General features: G+C 39.1%; 1 protein-coding gene across 1 annotated transcript; it reads left to right on the forward strand.

The window, feature by feature from the left end:
• Window positions 1–3,633: 3,633 nt before the first annotated feature.
• LOC117628169 (isoflavone reductase homolog) lies at window positions 3,634–6,301 on the forward strand. The gene is made up of 4 exons (XM_034360554.1): window positions 3,634–3,982; window positions 5,192–5,432; window positions 5,582–5,785; window positions 6,040–6,301. Exons 1-4 carry the CDS (start codon window positions 3,653–3,655, stop codon window positions 6,201–6,203), a joined length of 939 nt encoding a protein of 312 aa, XP_034216445.1. The 5' UTR covers window positions 3,634–3,652; the 3' UTR covers window positions 6,204–6,301.
• Window positions 6,302–21,015: the final 14,714 nt, after the last annotated feature.

The following is a 21,015-nucleotide window of genomic DNA, read 5'->3' on the forward strand; positions in this document are numbered from 1 at the left end:
TTTCTAATAAAAATCCGATCCGATCTAAAATAATAAATTTAAAGTTACTTAATAAATATATATACCGCTTAATTTCTTAAGTGTTATGCATACAAAATAAAAAACAAAAATAAATTGGTTTAGGTGACAAAATGTTTGGATTACGTCATGGAAAAATTTTTAAAAAATATTTTTTTTATTTTATTTATTTTTATAAGGACTTTGCGCGACGAAGTTTACTTTTTGTCGCGCAAAGTCACTTTGAGCGACGAATTATTTTTCGTCGCCCAAAGTCACTTCGCGTGAGCGACGAATTATTTTTCGTCGCGCAAAATTTGGTCGCGTAAGACTTTGCGCGACGATGTATTGTCGTCGCGCAAAAGTTTGTCGCGCGAAGTGACTTTGGGCGACGAATTATTTTTCGTCGCGCAAGACTTTGAGCGACGAAGTTTCAAGTTTCGTCGCGCAAAGTCACTTTGCGCGACGAATAGTTTTTCGTCGCGCAAAATTTGGTCGCGCAAGGGGTTTTTTTTACTAGTGTTTGGTTCTAAAACATGCAGCCTAAGCTCTGATATCACATGTAAACTTTGCATACTGCATGTAAAAGAGCAACTAACCTTGGTATGCTACTATATTCTGACTGTTTAAACACTATTCTAGCTACTTGGACTGCAGTTATGAATGTTCAAATGAGTATTAAGAATAAGAACAAGTGCTCTTATCCACTTAATTTGATGTTTAACTCACTTATTCTGGATGGGGTATGAATGTTTTTGTGATAGTGTGATCGAATGAGAAATGAGCACTTGTATTTATAGGCATCAGTCGAGAGTCTTACCCATCAAAAAACTCTTAAGCCTTTCTTTATCGCTCTAGGTTTAGAACTTCTAATCCACAATGAATAGGAATCCTTACGTCTCTGTGTGAACCTTAAACACTAACTTTAAAAGAGATGTTGGATTAGTTTTAGTTGAATTAAGTGGTTCAAGGATGGGTCACTAGTGGCTATGTCAGTAAGACACAGGTGATCGCGATTCATAATGTTTCTGTATCATGTTTTGCCTAAACCTCTATGAAATATGTGTAGTAATCTTTAAATCTTTTATGAATTAGTTTAAAATGAAGACACAAAAAGTACAAGATAAAGAAAAATACGAGGAGAGAGAGTGGGGAAGGATATTATCAAGGGAACATGCTTAAATTGTAACAATTTCTCCTTCTTTTTTTAGGTATTTGTTTCGAAAAATCTAATATGTATGTAGATAAAAAAAAATATTCAAAAGAAAAATAGGAGAATATAAAAGAACACTAGAAAGACATTTGAGAAAGTGATATCGATAACATGGTGACAATGCAACACAAATGACAGAACAACAGGTCATATGTACGTACAATACAAGAATCACATGTACTCCTCAATGAATGAGTTTCAAATTTCCATATAAATATGAACATTGTGGCACTCGGAATTCTTAATAATGTACGGTTATGGAAATATCATCAATTTATCTAAACGTTTATTTCAACTAAATTAATTATTTGCCATTTTTTACCATGCATTCTTCTCGGAGGCGGATCCACAGAGGAGCAAGGGTGGTCAATTGACCCCTGCAATCTCTGAAATCCTCCATTAAAAACTGCAGCCAAAAAAAAAAATGAATAAAAAAAGTGTTTAAAATTGAAATGCCCAACAAAAGAAGGAAAGAGAAGGTAAATAAATTTTAAAAAAATGGCATAATTAAATAGGTAGGTCCAAATAATTATAGCCCAATTCGTATAGGGCTAGTTTGTATGTTTTTTGGATTATTTGGTTGGTGATTATCAGCGGCATCTATCACAAGTGTGGGGTATCGCCTCATTGCAAAATCTCATGAGGTGCAAGTACTGAGAACTCAGTTGGTGATATAGCAGAATTTGGTTGATGATTATCAGCGTGACATCAAAAGATTGAAAAGGGATAAGGTAAGACGGCAGAGGAGAACCGACGCCAACTTCAAATATTGCAGGAAGAGAATGAAAATCAAATATGGTAGATTTTTATTCTAAAAACATGCAAAAGCCGCTGGAGGCCGTGGAGAACCCAAGGAAGCACAAGGGAGATCACGAGAGGATTCAAGAGAGAAGTGTGTGATCTTTGGAGGCTCAAGTGATGAGCCCTAAGAAGCAATGCATGAAAACCCAAGGGAGGATATCAAGAGGGCCAAACTAAAGTCTCTGTTGTGGAAAAATAAAACTTTGATTTTTTTAACTTTAGAAGTGAATGGTGTGGTTGATTATTGTTGTCATTATTGTAGCCCATCTCTTCATATTATTGTTTCTTCTCATCATCAATTTATCCAACACCACTTTCATTACTTTTGTACTCAATATCATTTCTTTTACGTTGAGTGCAACACCTTTCTCTTTTGCTGGTTGTACTCCATTTCTTCTTCATTTTTATTTGTTTGGTTGCCACACTTCAACGAGCATGTGCTTGTAATTGCTTGCTAGTGGCTGGCCATACTTCTTGCTTTATTTCATCTTTTAATCTCTTTATCTTTTTTTTTTTTTTTTTGGTGCCAATCTCACCAATGACCTACTAAGAGAAAGTAGTTATTTAATTTCCAATACTTTTATTAGCATAATGCCTAAACTTATAAAAATCAAACTTTAGCCTAAAGAGCTTAAAATAAAATGAACTCATGCACTAACAAATATATATATTCAAGGATAGAACATTGTGGCACTCGGAATTCTTAATATTGTACGGTTATGGAAATATTATCAATCTTATATAAACGTTTATTTCAATAAAATTATTTATTTGCCATTTCTTACTCTGCATTCTTCTCTTATGCTTTGACAGGAAGGAAAAAAAAAAAAGCATTTGGCATCATTTCCTTAAATGAGTGAGCTTACTGTGAATTGGGTGTTTGTATTTGCAAGATATTGGAGAAATGAATAATACCCATGCATATATACCCCAAAACATTACAACCATAGGCTATTATGATGCAGGCAAGAGACAACTCACGCCAAGAGACAAACAGAAATATGGACTACGGTGTACATACATAGGGGGCGCAACAATTGGCGTATCAGTAAGGGTTAGGGGAAGTCTGGTGTAATTAACTTAACTTTTTTATTTTTATTTTTTAAAATACGTTTAATTATTTTTAGTTATAATTAATTGATAGAAATGTCCCGAAACTTTAACGAAGTTAGACATAGGTGGTGGATTGCAACACTTTCTATAGTTCAGGCAATTAAAAATAAATATTATTAAAAGATCAGGTGATAATGATACACATGCAAGGGCTGTTATGTGCACATGACAGATTGGGTGCTCGCCCAGCCCAAATTATTAATAAAATAAAATAAAATAAAATAAAACCTATATAAGTTATAAGTCCAGTCTAAAATTTTAAAAAAAAATAAAAGCAAACCCTACACACATGTTGGTCATATATATTTTTTATAAGAAAATTGTCGCCTTCGTGGAGTGGGATTTGTCTTGGTCATCATTAGGTTAGGCAAGCTTTGCTGGGGCAATGTCATCGTTTGACATATACGTGGAATATTGTAGTCCATGATGTAGTCCGTTGATTCGACATTTTTGTCCATGTTTTTCTTCTTGTGTCTATCGCATATATACATACACATTCAGAGGGAAAAGTGGTACAATTAGATCGATATGGAAAAGAGCAAGGTGCTTGTGGTTGGTGGTACTGGGTACCTGGGGCGTAGGATTGTTGCTGCAAGCCTATCCCAAGGCCACCCAACGTATGTTCTTCAAAGGCCAGAGATTGGCCTTGACATTGATAAGGTCCAAATGCTCTTGGCGTTCAAGAAGCAAGGGGCTCACCTTGTGGAGGGCTCATTTTCTGATCTGGAAAGCCTTGTCCGTGCTATCAAGCTTGTTGATGTTGTCATCTGCCCCATATCTGGGGTACATATTCGGAGTCACAACATTTTGCTGCAGCTCCAGCTTGTTGAAGCTATCAAAAGAGCCGGAAATATTAAGGTACAAACACTAATAGAAAAGCTTCATATAAGTCATGGATACACTCGTGTCGTGGCCAGTGCTAGTGTCATTCACAGACAACCTATGGCCAAAGATCCTATTTGTATTAGATATATACTTGAATTAAGCAAGGATGGTGCTTATTTGCTCTATGTGCTTTTTGTTTCTAGAAAGGTTTTTATTCTCATGTTATTCTACGGTTTTGTTTATTGTGCACTCATATTATAATACATGGATTAGTAACACTACGTGACATAAAATTTCTTGAGTATGTAACAAGTGGTGTTACTAATTAATTCAAGTGTGTGTTGGATGACATAGTTGATATTTCATGAACTTAGAATACAACATTAATTAATAGGACCACATAACATGGTTTATACGAATTCTGAGAGAATAGGTAGTACCACATAACAATGGGACGGTCACACTACGACATTTATTTACATAACGGTGCTACAATCACATCAAAAAAGGTTCAAATAATCTAGCAAGACAACTTCATTTCCCCGTATAGTTCCTTCCTTATGCAGGAGCACCTTTTTTCGTAATTATTGATCGTGTTAGGTGGCATATGTACAAATAATATGAATGATTTATCTCTCTTTTTTTTTCTTTTTTTTTTTCATATTAATGCAATTGATAGTCTAAACTACAAAGGGAAGGAGTTTCTCACACATACACACACTATCAAGGTGCTATGGTGGTTTGAACCTGAAATCACTAGTGTTCAAGTTCAAACCATTGGGCTAGACCGCATTAACGATTTAGCTTAATTATATTTTTTTTGTCACAATGATTTAGCTTAATTATTAGTGGTTTAACTTTTTCATTAATTGGGATGTACTTCAATATTCAAAATTACAATTGATATTAGGGTACTGATTTTTCCAGTTCCCTGTTGTCCACTTATACTTCATTTTGTTTTTTAATACTTTTACTATAACAAAAAAGGAAGTGTAAATGAACAAAAGAGGAGTGTGAAAGCTCCCTTGATATTATAATAGAAGATTGCTATATATAATAAGAGCGTACGACTTTAAATACCTCATCCAATTTATGATGAGGAAGAGAATGTTTTATATAGGAATGAGACTTGTCTTTTCCATCTGAATGAGACTTGTGAATAATCTTTTTGATGTTTTTGGTCCTAACTCGTGATCAAATTAACATACTGATTTTTTTTCCTGCCCTGGCTTTTCTGTGTAGCGTTTTTTACCTTCAGAGTTTGGTCTAGATCCACCACGTATGGGACATGCACTTGAACCTGGAAGAGTTACATTTGATGATAAAATGGTAGTGAGAAAGGCAATACAAGATGCTAAAATCCCCTTCACTTATGTATGTGGTGCTGGCGTCGCTGGTTATTTCGCTGGCAACCTTTCACAGATGGGGACACTCGTTCCTCCAAAGGAGAAAGTTCTTATTTATGGAGATGGTAATGCTAAAGGTACACCAAAACTAATAAATTAAATTAAACACCACTTTTCACCTCCATAGCATTTGCTATTATGCAGGCTAATAGTATATAGTTACTCTTGTTTATGTATATATGACAGAATTAATCATCTTTGTTGATCATCTTCATGTACCGTGCAGTATCTATAGTGGATGAAGATGACATCGCAGCATATACAATCAAAACAATAGATGATCCGCGAACATTGAACAAAACATTATACCTTCGTCCACCCGAAAACGAACTCAGTCAAAAACAATTGGTTGAGATGTGGGAAAACCTCATAGGCAAGAAACTAGAACATATCTCCATTTCAGAAGAAGACTTCCTTGCCTCTATGAAAGGTACGCATGATATCATATGAAATCTATTGAATGCACGAAAGTTACCAAGTTGCATCTATATATGGTTAACCTCGCCAATCAATCAGCTCCTTGAATGGATTTCATTGATCAGCACATTAAAATTCCTAGGTTATTTTTGCGCAGATCGATCACTGACTCATTTCTCAGATTTTAAATTTTGACTCTTGAGTTGTGGTGCCTAAAATCCAAGCTCTAAGCAGAAATTTCACACCTTATGAAATACTATATTTCAGGTATGGACTATGCAAGCCAGGTAGGAGTGGGGCATTTCTACCACATGTTCTACGAAGGCGCTCTGACAAACTTTGAAATCGGGGAAGAAGGAGTAGAAGCTTCAAAGCTTTACCCAGAAGTGAAATACACCCGCATGAATGAATACTTAAAAATTTATGCATGAGAAACAAAACAAGGTGTTTAATAATAGTTTCTCAAAGAATACATTTATCTTGTGATCACTTTCATGAAGGATATTACAGCTTTCTTGCAGCTATTTTGTGTATGTAATACCGCATATTAAACACGTATTATCTATTGTTATAAATGGGGGCGGATTAGTGACATTATTTTATTTACAAGTTTTGATATAATTTTTGAGTCAATAGATTACTCCATTTTTAATGCATGATTTTAAATCTAAGATGGGATCTATCATGCCATGTTAAGCTCCCCCATCCAGCGTAAGGCTGATGCTCCACTATTTTAATATACGGGGAGGAGATCAAACTCGAGCAGACATAGGTGTTCAAGTGGGAGGCGCGAATCCAGCGCATATTCGTGGCGAATTAGAATAGATTTCTTCCTAATTTTGGGGTCTTTTAAGTTTCCTATTCCTTTGTATGATTGTACTAAAGTACCATAACATATAAATAGGCAATTTAGTGCTAGGGTTTAATCTAACGAGTGCAAGAGAAAAAATTAAAGCATCAAATTGGGTTTCAGCCAACGGTAAGAGAAACGAAAGCTAGAGTTTGTGAGAGAGTAAGGGGGGGTTCTTCATTGTAACTGTAGACAAAGAAATTTTGGTGCAATAAATTCCATTGGATGAGAAAATAATTAGGGTTCGGTGGATTGAATTGTGGGCCTCATAATTCGCACATGTGGCGCATGACTCATCAAAATCGGGTTAGCTGTCAAAAGTGACACTTGTCGACATCCGACGGAATGCATCCAACGGTTCAAGATGAAGACAAAATTAAGGGAAAGAATCTTTTATGATTGACTTTGATTTAAATCAAATATTAATCAGGCCAATCAATTAAAGATAATTTGGTTAAATTGCCAGATTATGAGAATTGATTTAAATCAAATCAAAATCCCACAAAACAAGGTTTTAAATAGGGAAAGTTATTTAGGTCAAGCATCCTACAAAAGCCTATAAATAGGAGGCCTCAAGACGAAAGAAAGGTCAGAGAAAAACCTAGCACTCATAAGAAACAGAAAACTCTCTGCATTCTTCACCCTACTTTGGAAGAGCCACCAAGCACAACAAATACGTGCCGGTTCCTTCACCATAGAAAAATCCCAAACACCAAACAAGCTTCGTGCTACCCGTTTGATCAAGATCAAGTCTCTACGACCCTTGTATCAAACACAAATTTTCTTTAAACACTTTGGAGATCGAATAAGAGGATTCAATACAGAGATTGTAACCCTAAATTTCATAAATACAATATTATTTTGTACACGTGTTCTTGTCTTATTTGTCGCAAGAAATTCGTGTTTACAAATTTGGCACGCCCAGTGGGACAATCTCTGCCTCTCATCTCTTTCTCCAGTTCCAAAATCAATCAACACACCAAAAATGATGGCTTCCAAGAAGATTCAATCCGTTCCCGCGACGAGAGGCCAAAGCGTGAGCGCCTCCTTCTCAAGCGGAGATTCTGCTGGGGTCGTCACCCGGAGCAAGGCCAAGGCGATATCCGCAACTCAACATGTTACTTCCATACCGACTCAAGCCAAGGCGAAAGATGTTCACCAAAGGCGCGAACCGGTTATCAATTTGGCCTCATTGGGGCAAAAGAAGAATACCTCTCGGGCGGATGAGAGAAACTCTCGAAGTGAAGGGAGGAGTTTTTCGGGTTCGAAGAATTCGAGAGAACGCTCACTCTCGCCTGTTTCAGACGCTGACTCGAGCACAGGCTCATACCATGGATCCCCGCCTGACGATCAACAGAAGAAGCTTACCTCGGCATCCGGAGGTGAGTCTTATTCTATGGCTATGCAGGTCATGGTGACGGGAGCTATGTCTATTGAAGAACAGCTGGCCCATATGAGCGAAGCGGTCACTAAACTGACTAAGATGGTCGAGGAGAAGGATGCGCAGATTGCTTCTCTCATCAACAACAAGTGGGAAGTGCATCAGGATAAGGAGCCTGGTCAAGACGCACACAAGAAAGGACCACATCATGAGGCTGAATCCAGCGAGAAAAGATTGGGTCATGAAACAGAGTCGGGTGAGAAGTCGCACGAAAAAGGTGACGCCACCTCGGTGGGTTCTTTGTCAGTCCAACAACTTCAGGACATGATCGCAAACACCATCAGGGTTCAATACGGAGCACCTTCCCGAGACACGCTCATGTATTCTAAGCCATACACCAAGAGGATAGACAACTTGCGGATGCCAACAGGATATCAACCTCCCAAATTCCAACAGTTCGATGGAAAGGGCAACCCAAAACAACATGTTGCACACTTCGTCGAAACATGCAATAATGCCGGGACGGAGGGTGACCACCTGGTGAAACAATTTGTTCGTTCCTTGAAAGGAAATGCATTTGATTGGTATATAGACTTGGAGTCCGATTCCCTTGACAGTTGGGATCAGATGGAGCGAGAATTCTTGAACAGATTATATAGCACTCGTCGCACAGTGAGTATGATGGAACTCACAAATACCAAGCAATGGAAAGATGAACCTGTCGTCGATTACATCAATCGATGGCGCTCGTTAAGCCTGGATTGCAAAGATAGGCTTTTGGAGTTATTGGCCGTTGAGATGTGCATTCAAGGAATGCATTGGGGGTTACTTTACATTCTACAAGGAATTAAACCCCGCACGTTTGAGGAGCTAGCCACTCGTGCCCATGATATGGAGTTGAGTATAGCTAGTCATGGAGGAAAGCATGAGCCCATTATGGAGCAAAGAAAGGAGAAAGTCTTTGGACAAAAGATAGATAAACCTGTCAAGAAGCCTACCAAGGAAGCAATGACAATAAACACCATCCCCGTCAAAATCTCCACCCAAGACAAGAAGAAAGAACTCAGAAGGATGGAGCCATCTCGAGAAGTGGATAGACGTCGACGCACTTTGAAGGAGTTAGAGGAAAAAACGTACCCCTTTCCTGACTCCAATGTCGCTGGTATGCTTGAGGACTTGCTCGAAAAGAAGGTGATCGAATTGCCGAAATGTAAGCGGCCTAAAGAGATGAACCTAGTCAACGACCCTAAGTTTTGCAAATACCACCGAATTGTCAGCCATCCGGTAGAGAAGTGCTTCGTGTTGAAGGAGCTAATTATGAACTTGGCTAGGCAAGGAAGGATTGAGTTGGATGTTGACGAAATCGCAGATGCGAACGTTGCCACAATTGTGTTTGGATCCTTCGATCCGATGCCGCTGCCCGCATTATCAAAAAGATTGGAATTCCAATCAACAAGGGGCATACACTAGGTGACTGATCCTTGCACAGAAGAAGTGGCGGGCAAACCGAACAATCAAGGTGGTGATGGCTTCATTGGTGATTCATCTTTCGATGACAATGAAGGATGGACGCTCGTTACCCGGCGGAAACCTCGTACGAAGCGCATTCCTCAACGACAAAATACTCAATCAAAGAGGGAGCGGCGAAAAAGGAGTTCGCACAAACGCTCTAAAACCAAAACCAGAATAATGGTGAAGAGAGATTCTGGCCAAGAAAGTGGACCACTAATCCAAGAACCACGAATTCCAATTACGCTAGAAGAATACTTTTCCAAAATGTTCTTCGTAAGAGGACCAACGGAGACTGTTCATATGACAACTTGCTATCAAGTAGATGACGAAGATGTCTCGGAAGGAAGATCTGAAACTCATGAAGAGCAAAAGGTCCTGACACAGGTAGAAGATTCACCATCGCACTTCAATATTGAGGAAGTGGTGGAACTTCCTGAAGCAATATGCATAGCATTGGTAAAGACGTTGATGGATCTCAATATTCATTCAAATCAAATAAGAGAGGCCAAAAAATTAGAGCCCGAGTCTCAAGACCGTGCTATCTGTTGTGCGACATGTGCTTCCATCACATTCACCGATGAAGATCTTTTGTTAGGGTCCAAACCACACAACCGTCCGCTTTTCGTGTCCAGGTATGTGCGAGAACAGAAACTTAGTCGCATGCTCGTGGATGGAGGTTCAGCAGTAAACATAATGCCTAAATCCACAATGATAAAGTTAGGCATCACCGTGGACGAATTGTCTCGAAGTCGTCTCATGATTCAAGGCTTCAATCAAGGAGGGCAAAGAGCCATGGGCATGATCAGAATTGAGCTCATGATAGGTGACTTAAAGTCAAACACCCTATTTCACGTGATTGATGCTAAGACTTCCTACAATCTTCTCTTAGGAAGGCCGTGGGTACATGAAAATGGGATAGTACCTTCAACTTTACATCAATGTTTCAAATTTTACAGAGGTGGAGTGAAGAAAATCCTAGGTGATGTCAAGCCATTTACCGAAGCCGAATCCTATTTCGCCGACGCCAAGTTCTACATCGATGAAGACGTGGCATTTGAAGTTATTCTCGTTGAGGTTCACTCAACTGGCCAGGCCATACCAAGAAAAGATGAGCAGTCAAAGTGCCTTTTCGCTGAAGAAAATAGCGATAACAAGCCAAAAAGCACTGCCTTCGGACAAATGGGATCACCACTGATAGATTCACAGAAGGTAGCTATTCCTGTTCTTCGTTATGTCTCATCATCCCGAAGGAAGGAAGGTCAATCCCCATTTGGAGAAGAAGTGAAACCAAGGAAGTTAGGGAAAAGTGACATGAAGTTCTTAAAGGAGTCGACAACCATGCCTTTACCCAAGTTGAGCAATTCAGATGTGTCGAAATCTTCAGTACCAGGGTTCGTCAGACCATTACAAGATGCAACAAGACGTGAATACCTTCTGGTCAAAAGAACTAAAGAAGGTTTTGATCCTAATGCTTATAAGCTCATGTCAAAAGCAGGTTACGACTTCGGCTTGTCTTCCTCGCTAGGAGAGCTCAATCCTGATGTCACAGGAGAAAGGACACATGGCCTTAGCGAAACCCAAAAGAAGTTGAAGGAGCAGGGTTACACAATCGGCTCAGCTAGAACAGGCCTAGGTTTTACTCCTGTCCCACCTGTTAAGATTTCTGCCAGAAGAAAAGAAAAGAAGGCAGAAGCTCAACACATCAGTGTCGAAGTGGTTGAGGAGGAAGAAGAACCAAAGGCTATTAAGAGAGCCTCAGTGTTCGATCGTCTAGCCAAGCCTACTCAGCGGACCTCAGTTTTTGGCCGCATCAAAGAATCAACATCACGACCTTCTGTGTTCAAGAGGATATCTAGACATCAGAATCAAAGGGGAATTCAATCAGCTCCGCGCATATCAGCACTAGAAAGACTCGAAGTTCCAAGCCAACCGTCTGAAGAGAAAAAAAAGCGAGAGTTGGAAAGTGGAGTTCTTGTTGATTCGACGGAAGATAATGAAATCCGGAGCCTGATCCCGTCACGTATGAAACGTCTCTCAACACTAGACGTAACTTCAGGTGACCAACTCAAAGTGAAACGACGAACAATCATACAGACTCGGAAAGCTTTGAATCAACAAAATGAAAGTGATGATGAAGAAGTAGAGATTCTAGCCGTTCATCATGTTACGATTAAAGAGCTCGATGAAGAGGAGCCTTTCGAGGATGAGGTTCATGACGCTCCTGCTGCATTAGAAGATGGGGGCCAAGCGACTGTTGATGAATTAAAAGAGCTCAACTTGGGCACAAATGAAGACCCAAGACCTATCTTTGTTAGGGCACTTTTGAATCCTAGCGAAGAGGAATCATATCATCAGTTGTTGCTTGAGTATAAAGATGTCTTTGCTTGGACGTATAAAGAGACGCCAGGCCTCGATCCGAAAATGGCGGTTCACCACCTTGCAGTCAAACCTGGAATGCGTCCAATCAAACAAACTCAACATCGCTTCCGTCCGGAGCTCTTAAGTCAAATCGAAGCCGAAGTTGACAAGTTGATCGCCGCCGGATTTATTAGGGAGATGAAATACCCAACATGGATAGCGAACATTGTTCCGGTGAAGAAGAAAATCACTGGACAAATTCGTATTTGTGTTGACTTCCGAGACTTAAACGAGGCTTGCCCTAAGGATGACTTTCCATTGCCCATAATTGAGCTCATGGTCGATGCAACCACAGGTCATGAAGCCTTATCTTTCATGGATGGTTCATTTGGATACAATCAAATAAGAATGTTGCCAGAGGACGAAGAACTCACAGCCTTCCGCACTCTAAAAGGAATTTACTGTTACAAGGTGATGCCCTTTGGCCTCAAGAATGCAAGTGCGACCTATCAACGTGCAATGCAAAAGATCTTTGGCAACATACTTCACAAGAATGTCGAGTGCTACGTTGATGACTTGGTAATCAAGTCAAAAAAAAGATAAGATCACTTGAAAGATTTGAGAACGGTGTTTAACAGATTGCGGAAGTACCAACTCAAGATGAACCCTTCGAAATGTGCTTTTGGCATCACGTCAGGTAAATTCCTTGGTTTTATTGTTAAACATCGAGGCATCGAAGTAGATCAGACTAAGATTAAAGCCATCCGAGATATGCCCGAGCCAAGAAATTTACGTGAGTTGAAAAGTTTATAAGGACGCCTCACATTTATTCGGCGATTCATCTCAAACTTAGCTGGGAGTTGTCAACCATTCAGTCGCCTTATGAAAAAATGATGTTCCATTTGTTTGGGATGAAGCTTGTCCCAATGCCTTTGAAAGCATAAAGAAGTACATATCCAGTTCACCACTGTTAGGAGCTCCTATTCTAGGCAACCACTCATATTATACAATGCGGCTTAAGAAAGATCAATTGGAGCGCTTTTAGCGCAAGAGAATGAATCACACAAAGAACAAGCGCTCTACTATCTAAGCCGAACGCTTACGGGTCCCGAAGTGAACTACACGCCTATAGAAAAGACGTGTCTTGCACTTGTTTATGCTATTCAAAAGTTAAGGCACTACATGCTAGCGTTTATGTTTCATCTAATTGCACAAGCTGACAACATTGTCTTGGTATTGTTCATTGACGTTGACGACTGGAGGCAGCCTTTAATTGATTATCTTGAGCATGGAAACTGCCAGACGATTCGAGACATCGATCAAAGGTACGGCATCGGGCACCTCAATTCATTTATTACAAAGAGATTCTATACCATCATTCATTCGAAGGCCTGTTTCTAAGATGCTTGGGCGAAGAAGATACATCCAAAGCAATGGAGGAGGCTCACTCAGGTATTTGCGGAGCTCATCAATTGAGGCCAAAGCTACATTTCCAAATAAAGAGGATGGGCTACTATTGGCCGACTATGGTCAAGGATTGCATGGATTATGTGAAGAAATGCCAAACATGTTAATTCCATGCCAACTTTATATATCAGCCGCCGGAGTTGCTACATCCTACAATTACTCCATGGCCATTTGATGTGTGGGGTCTTGATGTGGTGGGACCAATAGCACCCAAATCTTCTGATGGTCATTTTTACGTCCTGGCAGCCACCGACTATCTTTCAAAATGGACAGAGACTGTACCCCTAAAAGAAATAAAGAAAGAAAATGTAGTGAATTTTATCAAAATAAACATTATTAATCGGTATGGTGTGCCACGTTATATCATCACAGACAATGGAAAGCCATTCTCGAAGACTAGCACCTGAACCACTTATCAGGTGCAAAGTATCATTTTCTCATTCGATAGGCAAATGGTTGAATGGTACGAGCTCGGACACAGTAGGAACATGATGTACTACTTCTCCCTAAAATGTATATAATAAATTAGAATTTGTTGTAAATTACATACCTCGTTCATTAGAACAAGTTGTGAAATAGTGGGTACATCACAAAAGAATGTGTCATCAAGTGGGTATGCCGTATCCAAATCATAATAAAAAGGTCCGATGCTTGTCTTTTTATGCCTAAAGTTGACTTCACTGTCTTCATTGCTGCTTATATGCCCTCGCTTCAAATTGCGAATTCATCAACCAAGGGGAATGAAATCTTCCTGGGAATCTGCTACACTTTCTGTTTCTCCTTTATCATTAGGGACTCAAGTTGAAGGAACATCAACTAAAGATGGGTGTTGAACTCGAGGCACATGAATAGTAGAACTACCTTCAACTTTTGGATGAACTTGGAGCGCTCTACCACGGGTGAGTTTATCATGAACTAAAGTTTTGTTGCCTTGAGACTTAAAAGATTTTGGCTGAGAAAGGAACGACGACTTGCCTACAGTTGACATTGTCTTTGATTTCGTTGATTCAAAGCGATGCACCTTCGACCACCAAATAATATAATTGGATGAAACCTCAAACTCTCGGATATTGTCCTTAGTAGGTAGGGTTATTGTAGATGCACTGCCAATCTTCAAGCATGATTTCCAATGTGAGTACACTGATAGCACAGTCCCATTCCGGACGTCATCTTTAAGTTCTCTTAGCACATGTTGTACATAAGAAAATTGTCTACTGAACCGGTGTGGGCTATAAGGTTAGATAACTAAGTAGTTTTCTTGCCGTAGAGAAACGAATCCCGAACGAAGGCATATCAAATACTCAAAGTCTTCTTTAAAAATATGATCTTCATCAGTCAGTTGTTTGCATTCTGAAAATACTCTTGCCAGACTACTCATTTCTACTTTACCACAAGTTCGGAACAAAGCTCGAGCTTTTGAATCTTCAAACAATTTTGCCAAAAGTCTTCCTAAGAACCTTGCCATGATAGGAATGGACTTCTAGGAAGATGATGTAAAGTGTGTGTTGAAATATTCGCCCTATACCACCCATACACATAATTGAAAGGTAGAACTGTTGTACAATTTCCTGGATCATCTGCACTAGAAATATAGTTCAGCCCCTTATAAATGCTGGCCAATACTGGAACTTGTAGGCCAAATGATACACCGTGCGCCACTCAACTGGCAACTTTGAAAACCTCTGTCAAAGTGACGTTGTCTTTAGGAAATACAAATTTGCACAACCAGCAAGCAAGGAATGCAGCCAAGTAGGATCTTTCCACGTCTTCATCAGTTATACCCAAATCTTCAAAAACCCCTTCCTCTTCCTCAGTGCATTTTAGTGCCATCGGAATGATACCAGATGGATCGAAGTCCTCCTTTGACTTTTGTGACTTGTTTAGTATGTTTTCCTTGAAGGCTTTTTATACTTGAATGGCCCTCGATACCAGTACTTTATCCAAGCAATCATTTTCACTCCAGATTTTCCTTTAGAATCTAGTAAAATCTTGTGATACGCTAAGAATAAGTAGCGATAAATGTGTGGGATATAAGACACGCCTTTATGATCCTTCTTGTTGAGACTCTTAGTGGTTGGAATAATTTCATCATAAAATCGACCTGTAATAGGGAGACCACCAATTTCATGAAGATTCCAAAGGGAAATAGACATCTCTCCTTGCGACGTATGAAGAGTATTTATTTTAGGACACTAGTACTAGCAAAAGGCTTGAATGACTGGAGCATGTCGATCATAGCTAAATAATGAGGCAAACACTGCATTATATAGACCGGTGCTCTTAAGAACCTGAGTATTTCTGCTTAGCACATCTTCAAGCCACTCCCAGTAATACTCGGTCAATGTAAATTCACCAGCCGTCGAGAGAGCAGAACTCCAATTCATTGCTCCATTATGGATTCGATCACTGAGAAGTTCGAACGCCTTTGATGAACCGATATCTGTATGATGCGAGGACTTTTACTGTAAAACAGTAGAGTGAAGGTCTCTATCTGCAGACTTGGATTTTTTAAAGCTGCTCAGTTGACAAAGCACCTCTTGAGACCAAGACGGGATATAAAGAAAATTGTCTACCTCAGATACCTCAGAAGCTAAGAGAGGCGCACCTACAAGTAATGTAGTACCTTTGTCCCAGTTGTTACTTTCATCCTCGAGAATAGTGACGATGCCTATCTTGAAACACTTGAAGAAGGCAATCTGTATAAGATGAGTGACATGAAACAATATTCAATATCAAGCTGATGACTTAATAGTTGAACAAAAAAAAAAAAAAAAAAAAGGGAAACGCTTACTTGTACCAGTTTTTGGAGTCGAATAAAGATGGAATGCCACAAGAAGCAATCTTTACTCGTCCTCCACTACGTAAAGCCTAAGCGCTTGAGCAGGTTATCACCAAGTCAGAGAGATGGATCAAACCCAAGCGGTATAGGACGTCTACATTTTTTACTCATCCTTCATTACTTAAAGCCTAAGCGCTTGAGCGGGTTATCACTAAGTCGGAGAGATGGATCAAACCCAAGCGGTATAGGGCGCCTACGTTCTTCACTCATCTTCCACTTATGTAAAGCCTAAGCACTTGAGTGGGTTGTCACCAAGTCAGAGAGATGGGTCAAACCCAAGCAGTATAGGACGTCTACGTTCTTCACTCGCCTTCATTTACGTAAAGCCTAAGTGCTTGAGTAGGTTATCACCAAGTCGGAGAGATGGATCAAACCTAAGCGGTATGGGACGTCTACGTTCTTCACTTTCTTTCAAAGTACCTATTATAAAAAATATATATATACATATATAAATATCATCATATAAAAAAAATTGATGAATAAATAAATGATTGAAAAAGTGATAGATGTGCAGCGAAGAAGAAGAAAAAATAAAAAGAAAAAAAAAGGTCATTTCGAGCTGCTTGGATCAGCCCAATGGGGGCAGCCCAATCTGCCCACTTCTCCAGCGCCAACCCCAGCTTCAGCATAGAGGCCCATGTCACGCCAAGACCTAGCCCTCCTTCTCCTACGCAGCCCACTCCTTACGCAAAGCCCATCGTCGACTTGTCCCAACTCCAGCCAACGCCTAGCCCATCGTTTCCCCTTGCATAGCCTACGCTTCATGCAAGGCCCATCATCGCTTGCCCCAGCTCCAGCTCGTGGCCTGCATCTCTTCCTGGCTTTCTCGCTCCAGCTCACGCAAACCCATGTCGCACACCAAAGCCCAGCGCCTCTCCTAGCTCAAGCCCACATCGCACACCAAGGCCAGGGCCTCCCTGCTTCTACTTCGTAGCCCAGCGAACCTGCCAACCCTTCCACCTTCCAATCTTGCTTCCACATAAACAAAAAAAAAAGGAAAAAAAAAAGGGGTAACTTTCAAAGCTCCACGTTGGAAGCAATCCAAATTATTGGAAAGACATGAAGAACTAACACTTCAAGCTGCACCTCCTACATGTGACAAAGCACATGTTTACAATACATCATGAAGCGGGGACAATTTGTAGACAGAAATTTTGGTGCAATAAATTCCATTGGATGAGAAAATAATTAGGGTTTGGTGGATTGAATTGTGGGCCTGATAATTCACACATGTGGCGCATGACTCATCAAAATCTTGCTAGCTGTCAAAAGTGACATGTGTCGACATTCGACGGAGTGCATCAAACGGTTCAAGATGAAGACAAATTAAGGGAAAAATCTTATGTGATTGACTTTGATTTAAATCAAATATTGATCAGGTCAATCAATTGAAGATAATTTGGTTAAATTTCCAGATTATGGGAATTGATTTAAATCAAATCAAAATCCCACAAAACAAAGTTTTAAATAGGAAAAGTTATTTGGGTCAAGCATCCTACAAGAGCCTATAAATACAAGGTCTCAAAACGAAAGAAGGGGCTTAGAAAAACCTAGCATTCAGAAGAAACAGAAAACTATCTGCATTCTTCACCATACTTTGGAAGAGCCACCAAGCACAACAAATACGTGCCGGTTCCTCTACCCTAGAAAAATCCAAACACCAAACAAGCCTTGTGCTACCCACTTGATCAAGATCAAGTCTCTACGACCCTTGCATCAAACACAAATTTTCTTTAAACACTTTGGAGATAGAATCAAAGGATTCAATACAGAGATTGTAACCCTAAATTTCATTAATACAAAATTATTTTGTACACGTGTTCTTATCTTATTCGTCGCAGGATATTCGTGTTTACAGTAACCAAAGCGGTTCTTTCTTACTAGTGAATTTCTCGAGGATCATCAAAGATGACGTAGACACAACGCCGAACCTCTATAAATTCTTGTGTTCTTCGTGTGTGTGTGTTTACTTTTCAGTTGATGTGTGTGCTTTATCTCTATGTGTTTTGTGTGTGGTAGTTGCATAGTCCATCAAACGACAAGGTCTTGGGGTGTTTTCCCACAACACACACTTCTTCCCTTTTGTAGAAATAAACAAGCGTGAACAGTTGTGGGCTTAGATTGAGTGAAAAGGATGGAAACCCATGTTAGATAGTCCTAGATTAATGATGGGATCTATCATGCCACATTAAGCTGCACCATCCAGCTTAAAGCTAATGCTCCACTTCTGGGCTTAGCACTTATGTTTTTGGAACAGTGCCACCAACACTTTCGACTTTAGAGTTGGTCCAATGTCAATATCAATCCTAGACCTGGCAGTGGTCTTTGGATTTAGGCCTCATGAGAGGATGGCCGATTGTTTAAGAGATTTCCAAAGGACCACCCAGGGGCAGAGATAATGTTCCTAACTCGGCCCAAATAGATTGATGAAGTCAAGATCAAGGCGCTCACCATCATACCACTCTTTTTCCTTTCACGACCATCATCGCCAACAAAAGCTGACACGCCACACAAGCGCTCACGCTAAAAAGGACGACTTTGTTGCCAAATCAGCTCGACTCATCAATTATTTAACTCCGAAGAATCCACCCAATTGGCCAAAAAAGATTTAGCGTCCAACAACAACTAGTAGTAGTAGGTAGTGGAAAGAGACATAGAGATTTTTAGCACATGGGGTATGGAGACTACCCAACAGTGGGCATGTAGGAAGGAGATGTGGTAAAAGAATTATCAGAAAAATAATAATAAATTAGTTGTGAGATTTAATCAGAGCTATTAACAGTACTTCAATCACAGCTATTATGCAATGTATCAATCATTAGCTGCAATGTGATCTGAAAGTTTTCATCTTATTACGTTAACCACAAAATCATACTAATAAACTAAAATTCGTAATACGTGAATATTACAGTCCATGAATTAATTGAAACCTGCAGAGCACTTGTAAGGTTTATAACTTGAATTAACACATCAACCACTTCTGGAATACTAATATATTATATTTTATTGTTCGAAACCCTAGTATTTGTTTCAAAAACTCTAATATATATGTAGATAAAAAAAAATATATTCAAAACAAAAATAGGAGAATATAAAAGAACACTAGAAAGACATTTGAAAAAGTGATATGGATAACATGGTGACAATGCTTTGACAAGAAGGAAAAAAAAAAAAGCATTTGGTTTCATTTCCTTAAATGAGTGAGCTTACTATGAATTGAAAGTCTGGGTGTTTGTATTTGCAAGATATATCTTTAATTATAGTTTTAATTTAAAATTGAGTATTGTAGGTTTATTTAAGGATGAAAGAGAGTTTGCCAATGCATCAATAATTGAGAAATTTAAGAGTTCTAAGCCTCGCATGGTTAAATTTTAGATTTAAAATAGTGTTATTGTATTTTGTATTGCATTTTTACTTTTGGTTTTAGTTTTAGTTTTTGTATTTGTTGAACTTTTACTTATGGATAGAGATGCATTTGAGGGTAAGGCTCATTACGTCCTCTCTGAGTATATCTTTTTATGTTTATTAATGAAATTCACTCGTACTATCGAATTTAGTATGTAAGTTTTGCCCAACTAACTTTTGAATCCTAAAACTACTAAAGTTCATATATGGTATTTATGCAAATTGCCCAAAATTTTCTATTTGGACCAATTCATTTATTTGTTGGGAAAAAATCTATCGAGAGTACTTTAAACATGTCTTAATAATTCTTTCTTTCTTTATTTCTTTTTCTTTTTGGTTTTTTTTTTTTTGAGTGTTTAATGCATACCAAGCTTTGCGATGACATTACGGCAAAATTGGTCATATATATTTTTCATAAGAAAATTGTCGCCTTCGTGGAGTGGGATTTGACTTCGTCATCATTAGGTTAGTCAAGCTTTGCTGGTGCAATGTCATCGTTTGACATATTTAGTTTACCTACCAAAACGGGGCATTACCATGCATCGTCACTATTCTAAAATTCTTAATACGTATTGTAGTCCATGTAGTCCGTTGATTCGACATTTTTGTCCATGTTTTTCTTCTTGTGGCAATTTTAGGCTCATCAAGTGCTAAGGAATATCAAGCTTCCAAGTGACAAGTTCTACATAGTTTGAGACCTACACTTACTTACTGGATATTAGATGATTTGGTTCATTTCCATTCCTTTATGTTTTTAATATCATTTGCCTATATAGTTGACATGTTATAACGCCTTTTAAGTGTCAACAAAGGATGTTTTTCTTGTAGTGAGTAGACGTTCCAGGTCTAGTTTCAGAAAGATAAACCAAATACAAGATGCTGTATGTATTTATAGGTGATGTTTGCAAAATTTGTGGGAAGATGTGGTATTTTCAGTTAAAATAAAAAAAGCAGTGGCATTAAGAGCTATTCCCTTTATAATGATCAGCCACCCCTTATTTTTGCACTTATCTAGATAAGGTTTGTACGACTTGGGTTTTGACCAATAGAAACTTGCCAAAAAAAAAACATTTGTGTGAAGTTTTTTGGTTCAATATATATATATATATATATACACATTCAGAGGGAAAAGTGGTACAATTAGATCGATATGGAAAAGAGCAAGGTGCTTGTTGTTGGTGGTACTGGGTACCTGGGGCGTAGGATTGTTTCTGCAAGCCTATCCCAAGGCCACCCAACATATGTTCTTCAAAGGCCAGAGATTGGCCTTGACATTGATAAGGTCCAAATTCTCTTGGCGTTCAAGAAGCAAGGGGCTCACCTTGTGGAGGGCTCATTTTCTGATCTGGAAAGCCTTGTCCGTGCTGTCAAGCTTGTTGATGTTGTCATCTGCCCCATGTCTGGAGTACATATTCGGAGTCACAACATTTT

Source organism: Prunus dulcis, chromosome 5, assembly GCF_902201215.1.
Source record: "Prunus dulcis chromosome 5, ALMONDv2, whole genome shotgun sequence".
NCBI classification, from domain to species: Eukaryota; Viridiplantae; Streptophyta; class Magnoliopsida; order Rosales; family Rosaceae; genus Prunus; species Prunus dulcis.

What these genes read in the sequence shown, in the direction of transcription:
- LOC117628169 (XM_034360554.1), top strand. Translation starts at nt 3,653, where the DNA reads ATGGAAAAGAGCAAGGTGCTTGTGGTTGGTGGTACTGGGTACCTGGGG. An exon ending in AAAGAGCCGGAAATATTAAG is followed by an intron (nt 3,983 to 5,191) that starts GTACAAACACTA and finishes TTTTCTGTGTAG; the next exon opens with CGTTTTTTACCTTCAGAGTT. An exon ending in TGGAGATGGTAATGCTAAAG is followed by an intron (nt 5,433 to 5,581) that starts GTACACCAAAAC and finishes TGTACCGTGCAG; the next exon opens with TATCTATAGTGGATGAAGAT.